This window comes from Papaver somniferum, chromosome 2 (assembly GCF_003573695.1).
Source record: "Papaver somniferum cultivar HN1 chromosome 2, ASM357369v1, whole genome shotgun sequence".
Classification (NCBI taxonomy): Eukaryota; Viridiplantae; Streptophyta; class Magnoliopsida; order Ranunculales; family Papaveraceae; genus Papaver; species Papaver somniferum.
This window is the reverse complement of record NC_039359.1, coordinates 150,071,920-150,098,851: the sequence shown is the minus strand read 5'-3', so window position 1 is coordinate 150,098,851 and position 26,932 is coordinate 150,071,920. Positions and strand designations below refer to the sequence as shown.

Below are 26,932 nucleotides of genomic sequence, written 5' to 3'. Positions count from 1 at the left end.
CTAGACAGGAGGATGAATATGTCGTTCATTAAGCTCATTCCTAAGAAGGAAGATTCAGCTACAATGAAAGACTTCAGGCCGTTAAGTCTGATTAGTAGCTTCTATAAGATTATTTCAAAGTTGTTAGCTGAAAGAATCAAAACTGTTATGCCTTGTATTATCTCTAACTCGCAGGGAGCTTTCATTAAGCATAAGAAAATTCTGGATGGCATTCTAATTGCTAATGAGTGTATAGATAGCAGGCTAAGACAGAAGAAACCAAGAATTTTATGTACAATAGATTTGGAGAAGGATTTTGACAATGTTAATTGGGCGTCTCTTTTTACTATTTTGAGAAAAAATGGCTTTGGCGATAAATGGATTCAGTGGATTCATTGGTGTGTAACTGGTGCGCAGTTTTCAATCCTGGTTAATGGAGAAGCAACTAGCAGAATCAATCCTTCTAAAGGGATCATGCATGGTGATCCTTTATCACCTTTTTTGTTTCTTTTGGTGGTGGAAGTATTATCGGTTTTGCTCGATGAGGCAGTTTCAGAAAATTAAATTGGAGGCTTTTCAAGTGACAGAGGGTGGTACTACTGTGTCTCATCTTTAGTTTGCTGACGATACAATTATACTGCTTAATGCATCTACGGAGGAGGTAAGAAGATTACTGATTATTTTAATGATGTTTGAGATTTAAAAAGCCTTAAACTGAATTTGGATAAGAGTTCTATGACTAGCATCGGTGTTGATGACTTGGTTAATGATTTGGCTACGGAGTTGGGGTGTAAGATTGAAGCTCTTCCCATTATTTATTTGGGTATGCCAATCGGTGCTTCAAAAATGAGTATAGCCATATGAGATGTGTTTATTGAAAGGATGAAGAGGAAGTTGGCTCCATGGAAAATAAAGTTCTTGAGTAAAGCCGGGAGGATCACATTAATAAAAAGCTCTTTAGAAAGTATATCAATTTATTTCTTGTTTGTTTATTTTATGCGTGTGGCACGGAAAAGAAGCTCAATAGCATTATCAGAAAACTCTTATGGGGCGAGGCAGGGGCGGAGCCAGGATTCGAGAAATGGGTGGGCAAGTTGCCAATCAACACATGTTTTAGGAGGTGCAAAAGTGAAAAGATGACTAAAAATGGGATCAATTAGTTGAAATTAAGCTTGGGAGCTCACATTTGAGGGGGTGCAATTGCACACCATCCTCTCCATGTAGCTCCGCCCCTGGGGCGAGGATGCGACTAAAAAGAAAATGAGTTGGGTGTCATGGAAATATTGCTAAATCTAGAAGAAAATGAAGATTGGAAATCAGAAGTCTAAGGCTTATAAATAGGTCACTCTTGTCTAAGTGGCATGGAAGATACGTTGATGAGAAAACTTCTTAGTGGAGGAAGAATGTTTGCGAGAAGACTAATTCTGACGAAGCTTGCCTAGTTCTGTTACATAGCATGAGCCAGTTGGGAGGAGTATGTGGCTTGAAATTCAAAAAGCTAACACTGATTTTTTTGATTATGTTAATATCCAGGTGAAGAATGGGAGAAGAGTACGTTTCTGGCATGACTGGTGGGTTGAGAAAAGATCTCTTAAGGATAAGTATCCAAGACTCTATAAGCTTAGTAGACAGAAATTTGAAAAAGTTGCAAAAAATGAAGAATATACATTGGGAGTTTGTTTTTTCAAGGAAGTTGAATCCAGCGGAACGGATTGATCTCCTTGAACTGAAGCATGATTTGAGGAATGTAACGCTATTGCAGGAAGAAGAAGATGTAGTGGAAGGAGATTGTTCGACAAAGGCTATTTACAACAAGTTGGAAGTCTATGACAATAAATGTTAGCACGACATTTAGGCTATTCCGACGTCAACCAACACTTGCGTTAACCATGGTTAGCATTCCTTTAGGTCAGTTGTCGTGAGACTTTTTTGACCTTTTTTTTAGCTGCCGTATTTTGGAGAAACAACAGACGATATGAAAAGAGAAAGAAGAAGAGAGGAAGATGAGCGCCATGAACGTAGCTCTAAAGGCAAAAACTAAGATTCCAGCAATCCGTGGATCATATATTCAGTGTTGGAGAATATACATTCCATTAACAATATTTAGGGTTTATCAAAGTATGAACGAAATATTAATCCTCTAATCCATGATGTTATAAATCTTGGAAAGGAAAGATAAGTTCCGGTCCTTTGAGCAGTAATCTTGATTTTGTGTAAAAATAATCAAGCACCGATCAATATATGGATTTTGATATATTTCACAGGAGAAAAAACAAGTTCACCATCAACAAATTCACATTACTAACTCGTTCACCAGTCACCACTGCAAACATCAAACATTGTAATCATCACACAGGTTGTAGTGGTTTTTCCAACTTATTCGATTCTGTTGATTTTTATGTTGACGCATGTTTCTTATGATTCATGTTTTTCATAAAATAGTTTACAAGAATTAGGAAATGCTAATAATAAACTAGATCTGATAATCGAGGTTTGGAACAGAAACGGAAGTTGGAGTACTGAGTCTAATGACCGATCAGTGAGACTTGAGAGGGAAAATTAGAAAAAAAACAAGAGAAAAGGTTAAGAAACCAGAATAATGCTAACTGTGGTTAACCTAAGTATTTTATAACGTGAAAATATCCCAAATGTATGGCCTACATGCTGCTAGATCAAACATGATTTAGCAGTGCGAGAGCGAAATTCTTCCGTATGAAATTGGTGGGTTTTTTTGTGTGGAAGTTTTTGTGCATCGGAGGGGTTAAATATGATGGTATTAGTGATATATTTATCCTGTTAAGGGTCCAAATAAGCAAGCTTTTGATTTTTTTTGTTTGGCTCCGTCGTTGAATACGTTACTCTTTTTGCGCCAATTGTTTTTTGCCAGACACGAATTAGATCGACCTAGCGTTCCGATTCTCAACAGAGAAAAATCATCCGGCATAAATTCCCAACCTCTTAGAGGTTCCCAAATAGTTCCATTTCTAGCCGTCCACGTTGACTGCACACCTCCAAAGGTTAAACCTTGTTATTAGATGCGTACAACCAACCAAGTGTACGAAGCAAGAGTTATGACGATGACGTCCACTATTTTTCCAAACATATATTTTAGAATGCGACAGCGAGTTTAGACAAGTGTACTTTCAGTCTGGTTGAACACAACCAACAAGTAATAAACAAAAGAAAGTTACTAGGTTTTGACTATGATATTGTTTATAAGCGCGACTCTGATAACAATGTTGCTGATGCATTACCGCGTGTAGAAGATTCTCGCCTCATGGCTATTTCATCTCCAACTTTTACTAGGGTGCATGATATAATTTAGGAATGTCATACTGATATTGAGACGAGTTCAATTATTCGAGGTTTATTCCATGACCCGAACTATAAGGTGCACTACTCTTATGAAGATAACATATTGCGTTATAAAGGACGTACTATTGTTGCTTCTACTTCTTCGTGGCGCACGAAGCTCTTATATAAGTTTCATTACACTCCACTTGCGAGACATTCTGTATTTCTACGCACTTATAAGCGTCTTAAGGAAAAAATTTATTGGAAAAGAATGAAGAAGTCAGTTAAATCTCATACTGCCGAGTGTGAAGTTTGCTAACGGAACAAGTCTGAATCCATTGCTCCTCCAGTATCCTCCATACATTGGCTGTTCCGGATGACGTATGTATGGGTTTATAGACGGACTTTATTGATGGTTTACCTACATCTGGCCATAACTTTTAGAGCATAACTCGGTCGACCTCGCATGCGTTGCTATATCAAGCATGTTTTTCAATGTTAGTGATCAAAACTATGAGTCTTGATTTGTAGTCAACATAGCTAAGTCTCGGACTAGGATAGAAAAGTGTAGTTGAGCTCAAGGACTTCATGGCGATTCATCATACAACGACGAAGATCTACTCAAGGAACCGTGGAACTTCATAAACAAAAAGGTATGTGGAGACTTGAACTTATCTATCACTCAAAAGTCTATCTCTTCTATCTCCTACTTCTTATGAGACAAAAGTCGTATGCTATATAGACTGGATCATACACATTTGATATTTCGATCCGAGTATATCTCGCCTATCTATACCTCGAAATCATGTGTTGGTAAAGCGTTTCTCTTTGATCGGGTTTATCTTCACCTAATGACAAAGTCATAATGTTTCAATCACTTTGAAAATCGCTTTGACGAGAAATAGTGTAACAACTATATAACGTCCTCTAAGAATGTTTCAATGGTTGGAATGAGAGTTTAGGTCTATATAACCAATGATGGATATAAGCATTGTATGGTAACACATATGTGCATAAGTCATATTCCTTAATCCGAAGTTTGCGAACTTTGTTGATTGAGAAAAACCGGAGGAATTGGCTTTGCCCAGTCCGCGAACTCACGGAAGTTCTCTTACCGAGAATTTCTGCTGGGATTTTCCAAAAACTCGTTTGCGTGTTTAGTCCGCGAACTGGCGGAAGTGTCTTTCCCGAGATTTTCTGATGAGTTTTGAAAACTCTGCCGGTTGTCTTAAGTCCGCGAAATTGTTTGCGAACTTGAGTGGGTTATGATCTAAAGATGTGCTCTGAACATGAAACTTAAATTACTAAGGAACGCAGTATGTAAACCGTGGATATAAAGTTCATGAGACGATTCAATCGAATCATCTTTGATTCAATTGTGTCTTGTGTAGTTACATAAGATCTCATAGCAATTGAACAACTCTCTAACTAGTTCATTTGAGTTAATTGAACTAGTTATGGTGAAGAAGAACAAGGTTAATATGAAATGCTCATATGGTTAACCTTTTGGGTTACTATGTTGAACCAACATACACCTACATGTTTGGGAACGGTTTTCACAAACCCAGTAAACGTATATCTCAAGTGTGTGTGACAAGCTAAGTTTTCGATCTAACGGTTGAGAAATATTAGCTTTAATCTAAATCAGGTTTTCATCTAACGGTGAATATTGATTGCTTTGTACCTAAGGCAAAACCCTGATTTGAAGACTATATAAAGGAGACATCTAGCATTGGGAAAAACTAATCCCCACACGTCTGTGTGATACTAGTGCGCTCGCTAGAGTCGATTCTCCTCTAACCTTTGGTTTTCTTCTCTAAAACCAGGTTAACGACTTAAAGACTTCATTGGGATTGTGAAGCCAGACCGATACTACTTTTATCGTAGCTGTGTGATCTGATCTTGCATCTTTTATCGTACGAGTACAATCTTATTGATTGTCTTGAGATCGTGAGAGTTCTCCGATAGTCAAGATAAAGAAGTCACAAACATCTTCATCTCACTGTTTGTGATTCCTCGACGTCCTCTTGTTTATACAAGTAAGACTGTTGAGAGGTGATTGATTACTCTAGGCTGTTCTTCGGGAATATAAGACCGGATTATCAATTGGTTCATGTTCACCTTGATTTCATATCATAATACGGAACAAAAACCTAGGGTTCTTCTGCGGGAGACAGATTTATCCTTTGATAGACTTTTGTGTGTGAGACAGATTTGTTTATTATCAAGTATGCGATTTTGGGTTGCAGCAAATCTTAGTTGTGGGTGAGATCAGCTAAGGGAATCAAGTGCGCAGTGTCCTACTGGGATCAGAGGCGTAGGGAGTACAATTGTACCTTGAATTAGTGGGAGACTGATTGGGGTTCAACTATAGTCCAGTCCGAAGTTAGCTTGGAGTATGCTAGTGTCTGTAGCGTCTTAACACAGTGTGTATTCAATCTGGACTAGGTCCCGGGGGTTTCTGCATTTGAGGTTTCCTCGTTAACAAAACTTCTGGTGTCTGTGTTATTTCTTTTTCGCATTATATTTTTTATATAATTGAAATAATACAGGTTGTGCGTTAAATATCATCAATTGGAAATCCAACCTTTGGTTGTTGATTGATATTGATTGATCCTTGGGCATTGGTATTTGGTACCGTCCAAGTATTCCTTGTGTTTGATTAGGACTCGTTGATTTCTATTAGCTTGAGTAATATCAAAAACAAGAGAGAGATATTAAATCCTTGAGATACTTTTATCTAGATTGAGTCTGACTGTCTAGTTGATTCTCTAGAAAAGTATTTCGGAGCTAGTCCATACAGATTGCTAAGCGAAATATTGGATGGTGTTGTTAGACCCCCGCTTTTTCAATTGGTATCAGAGCAGGCAAACACGCTAAGCCCTCATCAGTCTGCGTTTGTAGCGATCTGACTCTATGGACAAGAGTACTATCTCTGATAAACGCGTCACCATTAATAAAGATTCTCTCTCTTCTAAATCTATTAAAGAGAAAAGTTATTCAATCTCGAATATAGAGAAACCTTGTTGTTCGACGAGACATACAAACAATGGCATGGGTGTTCATGATTACCCTTCGAAAGAGACCTTCTCTTCTAATGAATGGGATACAACTGAAGAGAGTAAATTGATTCTAAATCTTGTTAGAATTCAAGCTGTTAGAATGAATCAGTTAAAACACCATGTCAATGTTCTTCTTGGTATTGTAAGAGATTGCAAAGTCCATGGAAACGCTGAAGATCGGTCTTCATGCTTAACTCTTGAGGCCATCCTCGAAAAGGATTCCTTGGATATTGAACGTCGTTTGAATAAACTCTCCATTCAAGGATGTTCAAAGCAATCTAATGTACCAAGAACTTCTGATGCTTTACATTCAGAAGTAAATACATATGTTCCTAATGTTTCCTCCAATCATGAACTTGGGACATTCTGTAAAAGAGACAACTCTTCTGACGATGATACTAAGACTACATCCTCCAATCATTCCAATGATCAAAATGTATGTCTTGTTTGTGAGACCAAGAGTTCTGTTAGACAAAAGAGAAACTCTAAGTTGAATAAAGACTCATTAGTTCAACTTCAACACACCCTAGACTTGATTCTCAAAGGTGTGACTGAAATCTGTATGATTGAGCCAATTGGTTTTCGTACCTATCATGTGTATGCAACCAGGAAAGTCAGTACAGTGAGTTCCTCCAATGTTCAAGGGCAAAATAGACGTCTTAATAAACATCGTCCTAAGGAAGTTCAACGTCTTGTCTCTAAATGCAACATTGTTCCTGTTGAGAAAATCATTCCAGAAGAAAGGAAAATTGATAAGATGAGAAAAGATATTAAAGAGATAATTGTAAGATACAAAGAGCTTGTCAACAGATTATCTTCTTCCTCATGTCAAGGCACTTCTGGTAAGAACTCTAACTATGTCTCTTATTTTGATGACAGTAAATTTTATGATAATTTCTCATGTCAAACAGGATCCCTCTCTAAGACTAAGAGGAAAAAAAAACTTAATCAAAAACATAAACCTCTTAATGAGCCAGTGGCTTGTACTTGTGTTAATTAATCACAAGGTTCGAGAACTTACTCATAAAAAATCATGTTGAGTAAGTTGTGTTAAAAACAAGTATACTTGTTGCTTGCATCTGTTAAGTTAAGCTATTTTCTTATCGTCCATAGCTAAACTTGTGTTGACACATCCGCTAAGATCAAGTATTGGTTAAGTCAAAAGAAAATGTTGCATATATTCTTAAAATTTGTTTTTAGGTCATGTTTTCAAATGTTTGAAGGACTTTATTTCTTGGGTATTTTTTGTACTCGAACGGATTTCGTTCTGGACCGAGTCAACAGTTTAATTGAAATCCTAAATTGTTGTCCCCAAGGATAAAACATACAACCTCTTAGGGTTACAAGTCACGTACGTGTACGCCTGGTGGTTTTTGGATTTTCAAGAATGTCTTCCTCCTCTTCTTGCTAGGGTTTCGCAAACGGATTTCTTTTCCAAGGTATTGAGGTTGATTCCAAGAGGAAAAGAACACTTGTAGATGAAGATCATCCCAATGCTTCATGGTTATTTTCTTATACTCATGAAGATGCTGAGAAGGATGATATGATCTCTGCTGAAGTTGTTCATGAATTTCTTAAGTACTTTGGCGAAGCAAAACAACATCTTGTTGATACTCTTAAAGGTATTGATAAAGTGAAAACTGAGTTGGAAAAGGTTGTGTCTGACCTTGGTCTCATAAAATCTCAAATCAATGATCTTTGTAAAGAGAATCATCTCTCTGATGAAGCAGAGAAGGCTGTCGTTCACAATCCCGAAGACTCCATGTCTCGTGAGGATCCTGTACTGCCCATATCCCTGTTCGTTGTCAGGGAAACGATGGACTCTGATTCTCTTTAGCTTGTCTTTTTTAGATACCTAGTATGTATACTTTTTGGATTAGTTGGAAGAATAACTAGCGTTTTGAATAGCGAAGATTGTGACTACACATAGCTATTTTTGTTTTCATCTTCTTGTGTTATTTTTTTAGGTTTATTGGTATTAAATTCTAAAAATATTTGGAGGATGATGTTGTTGCAGTATTAATCTGTTTGATTTTGAAGTATTGCAATATTTTTATGGGATATGTATTGTTTGTGTCCGTGAACTTGAAGGTCCCATATGTTGTCAAAAGTAAAGTCGTTTATAAATTGGTATTCGTATTGATGAAAAGACTAATGGACTTTTGAAAAATACAAAAGTTATGCCTATGCAATCATTTATTTGATGGAAAATAGGATAAAATCTTTTGTGTGACAAGGATAAAGTCTATTATGTCATTATGCAAACAATGATGGAAAGATAGAATAGATCCTTGTATGAATTCCACGGTATTGATCTTCATTGATCCATTCTTTTTGTATTACCGTGAGGCTCCATAATGTGTCTTATGTCGAGCACTAATAAACTAAGTTGATTATTTTGTGATTAACTTTTTGTTTGTTGTTCCGTAAGGTACTTTATGTCGAGCATCTTTGAACTAAATAAATCATCTTGGTTGGTTATTTAGTTATTTGCTCCGAAAGTCTTCTTTTGTTGAGCAAAACAATTAACAATTAAATTGATTACTTCTGTGATTAGTTTGGTTGTGTTTTCCAATTAGATTAATTATAGGTTCTCTTGTAATTAGTCTAGTTGAGTATTCATATATTCCACAAATCCTTGTGTTGAGTAGGCAAAACCCACTTTCTAACTTCATGTGGACCAAGTTTTCTAAACTTTAGGAAGGCACCCAAATAGAATTATCAGCACGCGCGAAGAACATGGCTCCAACAGTTCTAGCTTCCATGTTTAGCACCACGGCGAGAAAAAACTAAAAAAATACGCAAAGTAGTGCAGTGATTGGTTTTTACTGTCCAGTGAGATTTTCAATCTCACTAGGATGCCTGCATATGGAGATACACCAGCTATTAAATTAAGGAGCTCATGGATATTTTCAATCTCACTACGAGAAAAATCATCATTGACGACACTGTATTAGAGTTGTAGTACCCCTACGACAACTCTATTTTATGCATTGTGGATGGGGGTATTGTAGAAAGTCCAAGCTTTTCTACAATACTTGACTAAGAGTTGTAAAGGGTGATGTGATTCATGGTTCGACAATATTTTGGCAAAGTTGTGATTCTCTTTCGATTTTTTTTTTGAAAGCCTAAAACAACTCTTTCTTGTGTTGTAGGACTATTTTACACAACAAAGGATGTGTACCGTAAAAATATGTAACAAAACACTTGTATAAGTTGAAGGTCTATCTTAGACAACCTAGGATGTGTATCGCAGAAATATGTAGCACAACACTTGTATAAGTTGAAGGACTATCTTAGACAACCTAGGATGTGTATTGTAGAGATATGTAACAACTCTTATTACTATTATGAATAAGATTTACACGAAACTTGTTAGAGTTGTAGAACAATGTTGGACAACACCTAGTTATGTCGTAAATACATTCTTTCACAACCTTTGGTTTGTGTAGTTGAAATATGGAACACAACTCTTATTAGAAGTTGTGTGCATATAACTATTTTGAAAAAAAAAAAATTATAGCTGAAACCGAATTGCCGAAAGTATTTCACATTCATAATTTCATATTAACCTGCCAGTGTAACACATTTACATTCATTCAAGTTACCATACCAGTGTTAAACACATACATCCAAAAAATGGCAGTAATATAGATGTTTGTTACAAAAAGTTGACTCCAAAAATATTATGAAGATTAAGATGTATATGAGTACACTATTCGACAACATCACTAACATACTTGAACTCTGAAGTCGGCATGTAGACATGAGCATCATCCACATGAGGAGTAATCACACACACAATGTAGGCTCGTCAGTTCAAAAAAGTACTTGCAAGGTCATCAGTCCGACAAAGATCTAAACCTTCACCCTGCAAGTGCAAACCAAATGCCAAAATTTAACAAGGCAATACATTTCATTATAGCAAATAGTTAGCATGTTATAATTAGGTGATGAACTTAAGTTTTCCATTGCCAACACATATCATATCCAACGCATATCATATCCAATACATATCTTATAATGTTAAGGTTAAGCAATATCTTAATAATGGTATTGCCTCGGCTTCAAAACATAAGATTGTGCTTCCGCGTTGCTAAGGACTAAGGAGTGAATTACAAAAACAAAGAGGATCCTGGTTGATACAGATAATATTTACAGGATATAACAACAAAAAATTTATCAAAAAAGAAAATACGGGTAGTAACAAACCTTCAGTTCTCGCCAGATGCCCCACCCATATTCTCTGCTATCTTCTTCAGATCAATTCCACGCATCAAGTTCATTCTCCTTGAGTGGATTTTCACAAATATCCCATCGAGACTACAAGAAGATGTGAAATAAAAATCATGAGACGCTGGCTAAGAGTAAATCATGAAAACTGAATCAGAGCACATTATTTACAGAATTTTCAGATTTACAATTTCAGCTACAAAGTTGTTTTACCCAAAAAAATCTACTGCTGTAATATTATCAAATAACTAAATGATGGGCATAGAATCATTAAAAAAACAACTATTAATCCCATCACACAAGATCACAATGATTCAGGGGGTGAACACTACTTAAGGTGAACGTATTACATACCTCCTCCTTGGGATTTGGAAACTAAATCTTCCTGTCAATACGTCCAGGACTTAGGAGTGTTGTATCCAGAATACCAATCCTATTTGTAGCCATCGGAACCTGTAAAAATTACGTATTGAGTTGTAATAAATAAGCACCAAGGAGAAATATCAAACTTTATTCTACAATATTAATCGATTTCCTATGAATACCCAACGTATCATAGAACTATTGAGCATACCTTGCTCTTGTTTGATTCTTCAAATCCATCCACCTAATTAAGCAGCTCAAGCATGGTCCTTTGCACTTCACTATCACCATTACCAGTTCCACATTCCATACGAGCTGATCCAATACTGTCAATTTAGTCCATGAAAATGATTGAAGGCGCATGTTCCCTGTCCATGTTAAGAAACATGTACAGCTTAAGTACGAGTGATAAAACTTCTTACAAAACTCAATAACATGATACATCACATGAGAGGCAATTTAATCAAACTAAATGGAATCCATGAGTCAGAATTAAAGAGAAAACCATGCTTGAGGAAGCATGACTCACCCGTATGGAGGGTATGGAAACCCTTGTTTGTAGATGTATGAAACTGATTGAGTGTAAGTGGGTTTTGTGATGTACGGTCACGAAGACCCTGCACTCCACCGTAGTAGGGAGTTATAGCCCTCATGGTTCCTGTAAGAATAAACCAAACAACAAGGTATATAAGCTTCGACGAAAATATCTTTATTTTTTTCTTCAGTTTGTACCGATAAAGTACCTGGTTGAACCACAATTATTAATCATAGCAAATTTCATAAGCTTAAAGGCACAAATTAGTAAGAAAAGTGACCCCACCACCCAAACTCAAGGGTAATAAGTCATTTCCAAGGGAATAAAAACTGAAAAGTAAGAAAACAAAAATCACAAGGGTCTTGAAGAATTATACCGACTGGCTGCGGAGATTGCTGAGGCCGGCCAAGCGAAGCTACACATTCCGCTCACCCATTAACCATCATTGCAACTTGTGTTCATAAGCAACATACACATCTTCAACTGCAGATACAACCTCACTGCAAACACCCATTCCAATTCCATCGCAGCATCACCTGCAACACCAGCTTGCCATCACCATGGCAGACACCAAAATTGCACTTATACAAATGCCAGCATCAACTTCTTGTGTTGCTCATATGAATTCCATTGCACCCATTCTACACTGCCTTGGCAACTCAGTTTTCTTCAATTCATGGCACCAGCATCTCCAAGTACACAGTTCACCAGTTCAGTTCTAAATGCTCATCACTTCAGTCACCATCCGTGCATACCTCCACCATTCCTCATACCAACAACTCCAGTCCATCCTCTTCTTCCATCTCTCAGTGTTGTTCTCACAGGTAACAGCATAAACAAACCAAACCCATCATTCCTTCACTGCATACAACAACACAACACCACCAGAAGCTAATCATAATAAGTCACCACTACCATCTGGACTTCATCTTTGTTGTGAATTAACACCACCAACACATTGTTCTTCAGCTCTGCAATATTGCTTACAACTCACACAACATCACATTCTGGAGCTTCACCTGTCCTAACCACACATCAAATTCACTCTATTTCAGTTTCATAAATTTAATCCTACCCTTGTTCTTGAGCTCATGACAAATCTACCTTCTCAGCAGCTGTATCTTCTTCATCTTTTTTTCTTGACTGAACAAATATAAAACCCCCATCGATCTCAACTCCAAGCCAGTCCTCTTTACCATAAAAACAATTGGTATAAAACACAACACCACCTTCTGCAATCAAATCCACTACCATCTCTTCTATCTCGGTTCAATTCATCATCTCAAATTCATTCAAGCCCTAACCCATATCTGAATCAAACACTGGATTTTCTGTTCTTGGCTACAACAACAATCAAATCGAGAGAAACCCCCAATTTTACTCTCAAACCCTCACTCCTGAGAATCTTAAATTCTTCTCCTATGATTCTTCACCATCTTTAATCTCGAGCTCACCTTGTTACTGATTTCAGAACTAACTTGAACCCAATCTTCAATTTCCTTATAAACTTCGAAATCTAGTCATTAACAGACCCTTAAGCAATCTCCATAAATCAACAGTATCATCTTAAAAAACCCTAACTTCCCATGAATATCAACAACAACAATTACACAAATTCATCCAGATTCGATCCCTAAATCGCATATTACGAATTGGAAGGGGTTCTGAGATTGAATCAGTGAAAGAAGAAATCGGTAGCATATTACGAATTAAAGTTGGGTTTTGTTTGATTTAGGGTTTGTAGAAGGTGGATCTGAGGTATTCGATTGATGAGTATCTGTGACTGAGGTTATGATGACTTTCACCGGAAATTGTAGATGAGAACTAATATGGGTCGATTCAATCAAGAAATGAAGATGAAGAAGAGGGATTGAGAGAAGAAGAGAGGTGTTCTTCGGGGGAGAGGAAGAGGAGAGGAAGAAAGAGAGAAAGAGATAGAGTTCGAGTGGTTGAGGGAGGGTTTGGTGGGTGAATGAAAATGCTGGACGGACCATGTTTTGTTTGATCCACTCATACAGATTGAGGGTTGAGATTGTATTTTGGGATGCTCATGCGGATTAATAAGCATGTGTGTTTCTCTTTGTGCTAATACGAACTCATGTATTCGGTTTTATTATCAACCTTCGACACGAAAAAAATCCAAAAAAAAATGAATAAATTTAGCATATTGTTATCGACATTCTGATAAAAAAAAATCCAAAAAATGTATAAGAATGAAGCTGAAAAATAAGAAATGAATTCGATAGTTGGTGTGTTTCTTTGTGCTTTTGTGCTTTCTCTTTGTGCTTCCGGTTTGAATTTCGACTAGTTGCATAGGTCATTAAGTAATTTCGACTGGTCATACAGGTCATGAAGTAGCTTTAGTTCACATTAGTAGCATGATACATCATCGAAATCGATAAATATGAAGCTCAGTGTCGATTCAAACTTCAAATGTGGTATAACGACATACAAACTATGAACCAAGAAGCTCTGAGAGGGTTCTGACTTCAAACTTAGCATGATACATCATCAAAATTGATAAATATGAAGCTCAAAAACTTAAGTCGATACCCAATTTCTGCATATTTTATGTCGAAACCTGCCCGGGAGTTGACTACTATAAGTCAAAAACTTGGTAAGAACGACGAATCCATCCATTTACAGGTAAGATTCCTTCGGGATATTCTAAGAAACCTTAAACAAACTCTATTTCTGCATATTATATGCATACCAGGTTCAGAGATCGAAACCTGGCCAGGAGTTGACTACTATAAGTCAAAAACTTGGTAAGAACGACGAATCCATCCATTTACAGGTAAGATTCCTTCGGAATATTCTAAGAAACCTTAAACAAACCCTATTTTTGCATATTGTATGCATACCATGATCCGAGAACGAAACCTTGCCGCGAGTTGACTACTCTAAGTCAGAAACTTGGTAAGAACGATGAATCCATCCATTTACAGGTAAGATTCCTTCGTAATATTCTACGAAACCTTAAACAAACCCTATTTCTGCATATTGTATGCATACCAGGATCCGACATCGAAACCTGGCCGTGAGTGGACTACTATAAGTCAAAAACTTGGTAAGAACGACGAATCCATCCATTTACAGATAAGATTTCTTCGGAATATTCTACGAAACCTTAAACAAACCCTATTTCTGCATATTGTATGCATACCAGGTTCCGAGATCGAAACCTGGCCGGGAGTTGACTACTATAAGTCAAAAACTTGGTAAGAACGACGAATCCATCCATTTACAGGATTCCTTCAGAATATTCTAAGAAACCTTAAACAAACCCTACTTCTGCATATTGTATGCATATCAGGCTTCGAGATCGAAACCTGGCCGTGAGTTGACTACTATAATTTAGAAACTTGGTAAGAACGATGAATCCATCCATTTACAGGTAAGATTCCTTCGAAATATTCTACTAAACCTTAAACAAACCCTACTTCTGCATATTGTATGCATACCAGGATCCGAGATAGAAGCCTGGTCGTGAGTGGACTACTATAAGTCAAAAACTTGGTAAGAACGACGATTCCATCCAGTTACAGGTAAGATTCCTTCAGAATATTCTACGAAACCTTAAACAAACCCTATTTCTGCATATTGTATACATAATAGGCTCCTAGATCGACCCTGGCCGTGAGTGGACTACTATAAGTCAAAAACTTGGTAAGAACAACAAATCCATCCATTTACAAATAAGATTCCTTCAGAATATTCTACGAAACCTTAAAAATTTGTAAAGTTGAACCCTTTACGTGTAAGATTCTATCAAAATATTCTCTGAAACCTTAAACAAACCCTCTTTTGGATATTTCTACCCAATCTCAAAAAGCCTAAATTTCTAGAATTTAGTGGGAGGTTTTGGAGAAAATAGTTTTTAGCAGAAGTGAGAAAAATTTAGCATATGCGAGAACAATTTAGCATAACCGGAGACCAAAATAATTTTTAGCAGAAGTGAGAAAAATTTAGCAGAAATGAGAAATCTTTTAGCAGAAGTGAGAAAAATTTAGCAGAAGTGTTTATAACTCTACGACAACTCTTGTAAAGGTTGTCAATAGTGATGACATTTTTTTTTGCAGAAGTGAATAAAATTTAACCATCCATTACAAAAATATTACAAAAGTGCATCGTCATTGTAGAATGTATGTGATTGTTTACAGAGAAGGCTTCGCGCTGTTTGCGGCTCAGTCACCTGAGCATTATTTTTGAACATTATATTTTGTTTTACAACTCTTATAAAGGGTTGTCATAAAGTTAGTATATTAAAGAACCACAAACTTGACAGAACTTGTGATGGTGTAGGTATGGTTAGTGGTGTAAACTTGCATGCAGAAGGCTGAGGACCAAATCCCCCCAACCTCATTATTTTTGAACATTATATTTTTACTTCAACAACTCTTATAAATGTTGTTATACGTTTTTATTAAAAAAAAATTGTGAACTGTAACAATGGTTGATGAGCTAAACTAACTCATGTTCGAATCTCCCCTCTAACATTATTTTTCATCATCATATTTTGGTGTTCTTCAACAACTCTTGTGAAAATTGTGATAGGCTAAGTCACTACATTTATGGAACAGACAGAGTTGTTATAGCTAAATGTCGTCACAACTCTTTTGTTTAAGGAGTTGTCGTTTGTTTTCTTAGCGCAACCCCTTGGTCCTAAGAGTTGGTAGTGATGATATACGACAATTCTTCCTTTGAAACCAGTTGTAAAATATATGACTTTCTACGATATTTAGCAAAGAGTTGTAAAACCCCAGTTATATATGTATATTTTTCGTGTAGTGTCAGCTCAACCACATGTTTTGGTGGATTAGAATAATTCCTGCAGTTGTTTAGACTCAATACGTTTCTAGGAAAATAAGAGCTCAATTTGTTCTTATCTGATACGCTTAGCTTTGGGTCATATCCACGGCACTCTCTCCTTTTGTTTTTAAGTTATATAGAAGTTCAGTAATTTATTAAATATGGATATTGAGGATGTTGGATATTTTCAACCAACCCTTAATTTAGGATTTTTAATGACAGTTAGAAACCCTAACAGAAACTTCGTTTCAGAACATACACCATTGTTGGAAGAGATGTATGTTCGCACTGAAATCATGCATATTGGAGATGAAGAGTCATCTTCAACAGATGTTAAATTCTCTATTTATAACGTCCTTGTTTTCATTCAAAACACATAAAAAAATCTCTCTGTTTTCTTTCTAACAAGCATCATCAGAATCAAAACTTGTGTGTTCTTGGTTGGTCAAGGTTGTACAAGCTTTGAACCTAACATTGTTGTAGGGCTTCAAGTATCCTGACGGCAATATTCATTGACCTATTTGTACTCGCCAATTCAATTGAGAAGGGTCGAATAATTGTCAAAAAGAATCTATTTTATAGAGCCTTGAACCCAGAAGACAACATTCTTTTCTTCACCCTGTTTTAGTGTCAATTTTCCAACAGCGGATACAGGATCATCATAACAAAAAGAACTACAAATCAGTTTCAGTAAATGCACACCAGGCAAAGAAGTTGTTTGCCTGGTGCATTTCTTTTGAATCTTTTTCTCAACAATCAAAAACCATGTTTTTGCTAGCTCGTTGATAACGGCTGTTTTCTTTTGTTTACATTTACATGCTTTGCGTAACAGCAAGCACTATGGGTAGGCATACCACGAACCCCATACTTAATTTCCTCACTTTGCTAAATTTTGTATTTGCATCACAGTGCTTGCTCTAACAAACCGTGTAGTTGGCTTACTGGAAAAAGTAGGGATTAAAAAAACAACAAAAAAAGGGGGTTCTGCTTCATTTTGATTTTGGTAGGAACTGACTTATGGTGTTTGTAATTGTGGTGCACCGTTATATGGATTAGGAAAAGAAAGACTCAACTGACACATACACTTATGTAAACACAACAGCATTGCATAAACCTACCGTAACTTGTATGGAAAAAATCCTAAAGGAAATGCAGCAATGAAGTATTAGAAATTGTTTGCATCACCCCACCGATAGCACAATTTTGTATATAGCAAAATTTGACAAATGGCATGTGATGTTGAGCGAGTTTTCAAACTACTTGCTCATAATTGTTTTTTCTTTTTTTTTTTTTTTTTTTGCAGCCCACGGCCAAATGGTCAAGCCCACACGTGCATATGTAACTTTACAAAATGCACACATGATTAAGGCTGCCCACATAAAGAACATGGCTCCAACAGTGATATAATAAGACTCACAATTTGTTTGCATGCAATAATTCTCCTGATATGCACCATTGATTGCTGCGGGAATGTTGGTTGCATTTCTTGTATGTTAATAACTCTTTAGAGCTACAACTGACTTGCCAATTCTACTCCAAGTTTCATAAGCATTTGCTTTCAACTAGAATCCCTGATTCTTCTCCCTCTTGACTCTTGAGATATGTATTGACTTAACTGACTCCACAATATCAGGAGGAAACAAATTGCATTTAACACGGGATAGACTCCATTCCCTTTGATTTCAGATCTTTTCGTAGTAGTTATCTGGATACCAGCGAAAATATGGTCTGCCATATTAACATTTAACACAAATTTTGCGTATATTAACTGGCCTGCCGTATTAACTTGAAATTAGAAAAACATGTAATTACAATGAACAATCCCAGTTTTCTAGCCATATACATTAGAGTTTTAACCTAAACGGATGAATATTCGTTAGTTATTTTAGATAATAAAAATATATCTGCATCGACCCAAATTCTGATTCTGTATACAATATATATTCCTTATCAGATTCATCATTTTTGCAATACCATATATATCAGAAGTTCATTCATTTTTGCAGTCATATATATATCCAAATATCATTCATTCACGATTAATTCATCTTGTATTGTCACTGAGAATCAGAAGTTCTCTCTTTTGGTACCTCCCCATCACTGTATCCATTGATTGATCGTGGCAGGTATGAATTTCGTCTGATAAGTTTGCTGCTTCCGCTTATTTTTTTTGTTTCTTTTTTGAGTCCTTGGAATTCGAACCCTAGAACTCTAGCTTTGTATGTTGAATATATTTTGATCTCTGTGTTGCAGTCATGGATATATCAGAAGAAGTTGAAGAGAATTCATCAGTAAAACAAGTAGCATTAACAGTACCCACTACAGATGATCCAACGATACCGGTATTAACGTTTCGAATGTGGGTTCTCGGAACACTTTCATGTGTCGCACTTGCATTCTTGAACCAGTTTTTCTACTACAGGAAAGAACCTTTATCGATTTCAGCACTTTCAGCACAAATTGCTGTTGTTCCATTAGGTCATCTAATGGCAAAATATATAACAGTACGTAAATTCTTCAAGGGTACTCGATATCAGTTTACGTTGAATCCAGGTCCTTTTAATATAAAAGAACATGTGTTGATCACCATTTTTGCTAACTCTGGTGCCGGTAATGTTTATGCTATTCATATTGTTAATGTTGTTAAAGTCTTTTACAAAAAGAGTATCAGTTTCCCGATTGCGCTGATCATCGTCTTTACGACTCAAGTACTTGGGTTTGGTTGGGCTGGGATGTTCAGAAGATTTTTAGTCGAACCGGCTGCGATGTGGTGGCCCGCAAATCTTGTTCAGGTTTCTTTGTTCAGGTAGAATTTTTTACACTTTTTTTCAGACCCATGTGGCAGTGGCAGTTTTCTTTGTATATTGTCAGGGCATTACAATACAAAATTGATGCAGGGCGGAAGCGTTGAATAAAATAAAAATCTAAAACCACATATTTCCGAGATACCACTCTCAAGGAAAATACTACTTTTCAATTAATCAAAATCTTCTCTTCTAATATGAAAACATGGAGCTCTTTATATAGATAACTTCCAGACAAATAATCAAAATACTTATTCCTTAAAATACGAGATTTCTAAACTAATATATAAAATCCCTAAATAAACAATTATATTTCTAAAATATTATTAATAAATGAAAATATCTTAATTAATTACAATATATCTTTCTAGATAATTAAAATATATTAAATAATAATGAAAATATCCAAGCATATTTTCATCCCATGAATACTCCACCATTCTCCCCTTCTCAGAAAAAATTCGCCCTCGAATTTTGCCAGTATTAGTTCTTGTATAAATAATTCGCCGATGAAAATATTTATAATCCGTCGACTTAAAAAATCTTGGCATAATTGCTATTGGACTCAAAAATATTTGCGCTTTGAAAATGTGAAGTTGATGTCGTTGATCCACCTGACTACATACTGCTTTTAGAGAGTATGAATCAACATAACTAGAACATAATATGATCTCATCATCAGGATAAATATCATAAATTGGTGGTAGATTCCAATCCACGGCAACATTATTTTTCTCAACCACAGAAAAAGAAAAAATGCCATCAAACCTTGGGATTTCAAGCTTTAATCCGAACTCCAACGAATCTCGTGGATCATGTGCAACTCCTTGAAATCCTTCTTCCTTGTCGCCAAGGAAGTTTTTTTGTTCATCACCGGTCACTTCCTCCACTCGATGTAGGCTAGGACCATGATGGGGCTCTTGCTGATGATGCATTTCAGCCAATTGGAGGGTGAGCGCCTTAACCTTCCGTTCTAGATCATCTATTACCGCTTGCTCTTTCTCATCGCTGAGAGCGGCTCTTCGAACAACATAATAATTTCTTCCTCGAAACATGATGCAGGAGCGTTGCCTGTCTCTGAACCATTTGGTATTCAGAAACTGGGTATCGATCCTTCCAACATGGTTCGTGGTAGAGGTCAGGGTGGTCCTCGCGAGGCTTTAGTTGAGGAGGTAATGGAGAGAACGAGATACGATGAACTATCACGCACGGTTGAGCAGCTCGCCGGTCAGGTAGCAACCCTGTTACAACGACATGAGCGCCGTCATCCTCCTATTGATGAGTCCAATTCATCTGATGCCGATGACGATAATGATACTGATAACCCTTTTGCTGGGCGTGAGCGTGAATCTAGGAGTTGGGAATCATCATTCCGCATCGAAATTCCTGAGTTTCATGGTAGCGGGTTGACACCAGAGGATTGTATCGACTGGTTTTCTACTGTGGAGGAAGTTCTGGAATTTAAGAGGGTTCCTGATGATCGAGTGGTTCCGCTTGTGGCTACACGCTTTCGGGGTAGGGCTGCTGTTTGGTGGCGTCAACTGAAAGCTTCCCGGATTCAAAAAGGTAAAACTCATTTCTTCCTGGGCAAGGCTTGAAAAGTGTATGCGTTCAGCCTTTTTGCCATTTAACTATACCAGAGAACTGTATATTCGTTTACAAAACCTTCGTCAGGGTTTTCGTTCCATTGATGAATATACAAAAGAGTTCTATGATTTGGTCACTCGGTCAGGTATTACAGACACCGATGATCAGCTTGTCTCCCGCTATATAGGTGGTCTACGTGAGACTTTCCAAGACACACTAAATATGTTTGATTATTTTTCTGTGTCTTGAGGTTCACCAACGAGCTCTGCGTTTGGAAAAACAATTATCCCGTAAGTCAATTAGAGCAGCTGTTGGCCGTCCTACTATTACTCCTTCACAGATTGCTTCCGCTCAACAGAATGTTAGTACGTCTCAAAGGCCTGGTCCTAAATGCTACCGTTGTGGTGATCCTGGTCACTTGGCAAACGATTGTCGTAAGGCTGGTCGACCCGGCAAAGCTTTACTTGTAGAGCCGACTGCTGCTGATGATATTTTGCTGATGCGGAGGAGACATCAACTGAGTTCGATGAAGTATTTCTGCCGGGAGACCAAGGTGACTGCTTGATGATTTCTCGACCATCGTTCCTGACGCCGAAGGTTGACACTGACGAGTCATGGCTCAGAAAGAACATCTTCCAGACAACGTGCACCATAGAAGGAAAAGTCTGTCGAATGATCATTGACTCAGGCAGCTGTGAGAACGTGGTGTCTGAAGAGGCTGTGAGAAAACTCAAGTTATCGACAGAGAAACATCCTAGTCCGTACTCTCTTCACTGGCTGAGTAAAGGTTCGGAGGTAACTATTTCCAAACGTTGTCTTGTGAAGTTTTCCATTGGTTCTGTATACGAGGATGCTTTGTGGTGTGATGTCGTGGTTATGGATGCTTGTCATCTGCTATTGGGACGACCTTGGCAATACGACAGGGAGGTAATTCACAATGGTAAACTAAACACATATTCATTCTTGTTCAAATCGACTCGCGTCACGTTAGTACCTGCCAAGGAAACTGTGCACAAACCACTCTCTAATCTGGCTTCCAATTTTCTGTCTTGGCGTACGTTTGAGACCGAGATGATGGATGAGGGTATTGTGTTCATCCTGTGTGGCCTTTCTCTTGCATCTGCGTCGACTGTGGCGGTTCCGTCATGTATCCAGGGAGTATTATCGGACTTTGCAGACATTTTTCCCGTTGACCTTCCGGATGGGTTGCCTCCATCTCGAGCTATTCAGCACCGGATAGACTTAGTACCAGGATCGGTTCTCCCTAATCGAGCTCATTACCGTATGAGCCCAAGAGAACACGAGGAACTACAACGTCAGGTAGGGGAGTTGTTAGCCAAGGGTCTCATCAGGGAGAGTCTTAGTCCTTGTGCAGTTCCGGCGTTACTCATTCCTAAGAAGGACGGTTCATGGCGCATGTGTGTGGACAGTCGTGCTATTAATAAGATTACGGTGAAGTATCGTTTTCCCATCCCTCGTCTGGATGATATCCTGGACCAGCTTCATGGTGCTACGATTTTTAGCAAATTGGATTTGCGTAGTGGCTACCATCAGATTCGTATACGGCCTGGAGATGAGTGGAAGACCGCTTTTAAAACTAGGGAAGGACTTTATGAATGGTTGGTGATGCCGTTTGGTCTCTCCAATGCTCCGAGTACGTTTATGCGTGTCATGAATGAAGTATTAAAACCATTCTTGGGTAAGTTTGTGGTCGTTTATTTCGATGACATTTTGGTTTATAGTACTAACTTGGATATGCACTTGCGTCATCTTCGTGAGGTCTTGGTAGTCTTACGCCAGCAAAATTTCTTTGCCGCTACAAAGAAGTGTGTCTTCGGTACAGATCGCATTTTGTTTCTTGGATACGTCATATCCAAGGATGGTATTTCCGTGGATGAATCGAAGGTTGATGCTGTGCGTACTTGGCCTTGTCCGCAAACAATCCATGAGGCCAGGAGTTTTCATGGGTTCGCATCCTTTTATAGAAGGTTTATTCCCCACTTTAGCACTATTGCAGCAGCAATCACCGATTGCATGAAGAATGGCAAGTTTTCTTGGACAGATGCAGCTACAGCAAGCTTCCTCTTACTGAAGGAGAAGCTTTGTTCTGCCCCTATACTGTCGTTACCAAATTTTTCTTTACCATTTGAGGTTCATACAGACGCCTCTAAGGTTGGTATAGGTGCAGTCCTCAGCCAATCCAGCAAACCGATCGCATTTTTTAGTGAGAAATTAAATGGCTAAGCGTAATTACAGCACGTATGAACTAGAGTTTTATGCCATCATCCAAACCCTTAAGCACTGGCGTCATTATTTGATTCATTCTGAATTTGTGTTGTTTACTGACCATGATGCTCTCAAGCACATCGGCAATCAAGACAAGATGAATGCACGACAAGTTAAATGGGCTAATTATCTACAAGATTTCACATTTGTCCTCAAACACAAGGCTGGAACTCAGAACCGTGTGGCTGATGGTCTCAGTCGTCGACGAAGTCTGCTAACGTCACTACGGACGGAGGTCTTGGGTTTGGAATCGTTTGCTGATTTACAAGACTGACCCCTATTTTGGTTCAATTCTGGACGCTGTGCATGCTGGCAACAGTACCCAGTTCTCGCTGTTGGATGGTTTTCTCTTCAAGGGAACTCGACTTTGCATTCCTGACTGTAGCTGGCGTTTACGTATCATTCAAGAACTGCATAACGAGGGTCACTTTGGTCGTGACAAGACCTTCCAGTTGGTTTCAACATCATACTTTTGGCCGCGCTTGTTTAAAGAGGTACAACGTTTCGTTTCTCGTTGTCATATCTGTCAGGTATCTAAAGGTTCTACGACAAATGCTGGTCTTTATATGCCATTACCAATTCCGTCTAAGCCTTGGACTGATATTAGTATGGACTTTGTTGTGGGTTTGCCTCGCACTCAACATGGGATGGATTCTATTTTTGTCGTCGTTGACAGATTTTCCAAAATGGCGCACTTTATAGCTTGCAAAAAAACTACGGATGCAGTTCATGTGGCATTTTTGTTTTTTCAACACGTGTATCGTCTTCATGGTCTCCCAGAGTCCATTGTATCGGACCGTGATTCTAAATTTCTTAGTCATTTCTGGAGGTCTCTTTGGAAATTATTGCGTACGGAGTTGAAATTCAGCAGTGCTTATCACCCTCAAACGGATGGGCAGACAGAGGTTGTTAACCGATCTCTTGGGAACATACTTCGCAGCCTGGTGGGTTCTCACACTAAACAATGGGACAAGCATTTGTTTCAAGCAGAATTTGCCTTCAACAGAGCCATTCATAAGAGCACCGGGTTTAGCCCTTTCCAAGTGGTCTGTGGATTTAATCCGCGTTCACCCCTTGATCTTGCGCCTGTGCCAGATTTGCAACGAGTACATGCCACTGCTGATGAGTTGGTGCATCACTTACAGCAGATACATGACGAAGCTGCTCAAAACTTGGTGGCGTCCTCTACGAAGTACAAAACGGCTGCCGATAAGCATCGTCGTCACGTTGAATTTGAGGTAGGTGATTTCGTTTGGGCTGTACTTATTAAGGAACGTTTCTCTACGGGCACATACAACAAATTGGGTCCTCGCAAGATTGGTCCGTTTGAAATTATTGAGAAGATCAATCCTAATGCTTACCGTTTGCGACTTCCCAGTCATATTCATACTGCTGATGTGTTCAATGTCCGTCATCTCATTCCTTACCACGGCGACTTGTCTGATGATGATTTTTCTACCCTGCCTAATTCGGGGGCGAATTTCCTCTTTCCCGGGGAGAATGATGTAGTGCAAGATATGGCAGAATCCTACTTGGAAGGAAGGGATCGACGAAAGAATATCCGTTAAATATTTTCCTATTTGTTATTTTTGTTAGGAAATAAGAGATATCTTGCTAGTATTGGCATGATATTATATTTAGTAGGATTTCCTCTTTATTAGCATTAATCATAAAAGATATTGGCATATCCCATAAGGCCTATATATGGCCACGTTTGTAAGGAAGATCGGCAGATTTTTGAGAAAAGAAAACTCTTCCTTTGAGAAGTTTATTCATTGTGTGATTTCTAGTACTAACATTCTACACCAAAAATGCAACTTACTGAACCAAATTTTACTGTCAGGGCACTACACGAAAAAGATACTCGGAAGAAAGGCGGCATGACACGAACTCAGTTTTTCATGATCGTCTTAATAAGCAGCTTTGCGTACTACATTTTACCTGGCTACCTCTTTCCAATGCTAACATCCCTTTCATGGGTTTGTTGGGTATTCCCAAAATCTGTTCTCGCGCACCAACTAGGATCTGGTATGAGCGGACTTGGGATAGGTGCAATATCTCTTGATTGGTCAGCCACCGCGTATCTCTCGAGTCCGCTGGCGAATCCATGGTTTGCCACAGCAAATGTAGCTGTTGGTTTTGCGCTTATCATGTACATTATAACACCGATAGCATATTGGTTCAATTTCTACAAGGCAAAGAACTTCCCTATATTCTCCAAAGGGCTTTTCACCACATCCGGCCAGGACTACGACATCTCCAGCATCGTCAATAAAAATTTCCAAGTTGATCTCCCAGCATATGAAAACAGTGGACCTCTTCACCTTAGCACTCAATTTGCCATGTCGTATGGAGTCGGTTTTGCCACACTTAGTGCCACTCTTGTTCATGTTTTCCTGTTTCATGGAAGGTATATATACTTTTTTTATTTACAGCATATTCATGTCAAATATTTTGAATCGCAAGCATGATCAGTAATCTGTAATCCTACTTGACTATTTGCAGAGAAATAATGGAGCAAGCAAAATCAGCATTTAAAGAGAAGAAGATGGATATACACACACGACTAATGGCCAAGTACAAGCAAGTACCGGAATGGTGGTTTGTGTGCATACTCATAATTACTGTCGCAGCAACCATATTTTCTTGTGAGTACTTCAATTCGCAGCTTCAGCTTCGATGGTGGGGAGTTCTGTTCGCTTGTGGAATTGCCTTTTTTTTTACTCTTCCTATTGGTATCATTACTGCAACAACGAACCAAGTAAGTTCACTTTATTCTTTTGCCACTTAAATTTTTTGATTTATCAACTCATTTTGATTGTGTAATTCATTTTTCTGACTGGATCAATTAGACACCGGGATTGAACATCATAACGGAATACGTTATCGGCTTAATTATCCCGGGCCAACCTGTTGCAAACATATGCTTCAAGACGTATGGGTACATCAGCATGACTCAAGCCCTCACTTTTCTTCAAGATTTCAAGCTAGGACACTACATGAAGATTCCTCCTAAAGCAATGTTTATGGCACAAGTAAGAACTATCGAAAACCCCGTTCTTTCAGCATAAAAACAGTTGAACACAGCTGCGAAGATTTTTTTTAATTAATTTTGCTTTTGTGGATCAGGTTGTAGGTACAGTAATAGCCGCATTAGTATACCTGGGAACTGCATGGTGGCTCATCGAAACCGTGCCTAACTTCTGCAACACCAAACTGCTTCCTGCTAATAGCCCCTGGACTTGTCCTGGAGATCATGTGTTCTATGATGCGTCAGTTATATGGGGATTAATTGGACCTAGAAGAATTTTCGGAGATCTCGGTACTTATTCAGGCATAAATTGGTTTTTCCTAGTTGGAGCCATCGCACCTGTGTTAGTCTGGCTCGCGCATAAAAAATTTCCCGCACAGAGATGGATTAGCCTGATACATATGCCCGTACTTATGGGTGCAACAGCAAGTATGCCTCCAGCAACTGCAATAAACTACACAAGTTTTGTAACTATTGGGTTTCTTTCAGGGTTCCTCGTGTATAGATACCGACAAGATTGGTGGAGAAGACACAATTATCTTCTTTCTGGAGCTCTTGATGCTGGTCTTGCTTTCATGGGAGTTGCCTTGTATTTCTTTTTGAACAGCAATGGGGTTAGTCTCGATTGGTGGGGAAGTAATTTGGATGGGTGCCCTTTAGCAACATGTCCAACTGCCAAAGGAATTAACGTCGAAGGCTGCCCAGTTTTCTAGCATTTGATTTTCAGTTCTATATTCTAGTGTATCTTGTACATAACTTTTATTTTCTTCAGTTTTTTCATTGAAATATTTTTTTATATAACATTCCAAATAAAATGACCTATCTACTCTTAGGTTCGGTTCAAGTGATCACTTTTGAGAAACCAAGAAAGAAAACCAAAAAATGTTGCTATCCATAATAGCATGACCTACCTACTGTGAGTAACCATAAATCAATGACCTATCCA

General features: G+C 38.1%; 1 protein-coding gene across 1 annotated transcript; it reads left to right on the top strand.

The window, feature by feature from the left end:
• Positions 1-18,391: 18,391 nt before the first annotated feature.
• Positions 18,392-26,699, top strand: LOC113349438 (oligopeptide transporter 7-like). The gene is made up of 6 exons (XM_026593411.1): positions 18,392-18,404; positions 18,532-19,084; positions 24,799-25,365; positions 25,461-25,716; positions 25,808-25,990; positions 26,085-26,699. The coding sequence occupies exons 2-6, from the start codon at positions 18,534-18,536 to the stop codon at positions 26,697-26,699; spliced, it is 2,172 nt and encodes a 723-aa protein (XP_026449196.1). The 5' UTR covers positions 18,392-18,404; positions 18,532-18,533.
• Positions 26,700-26,932: the final 233 nt, after the last annotated feature.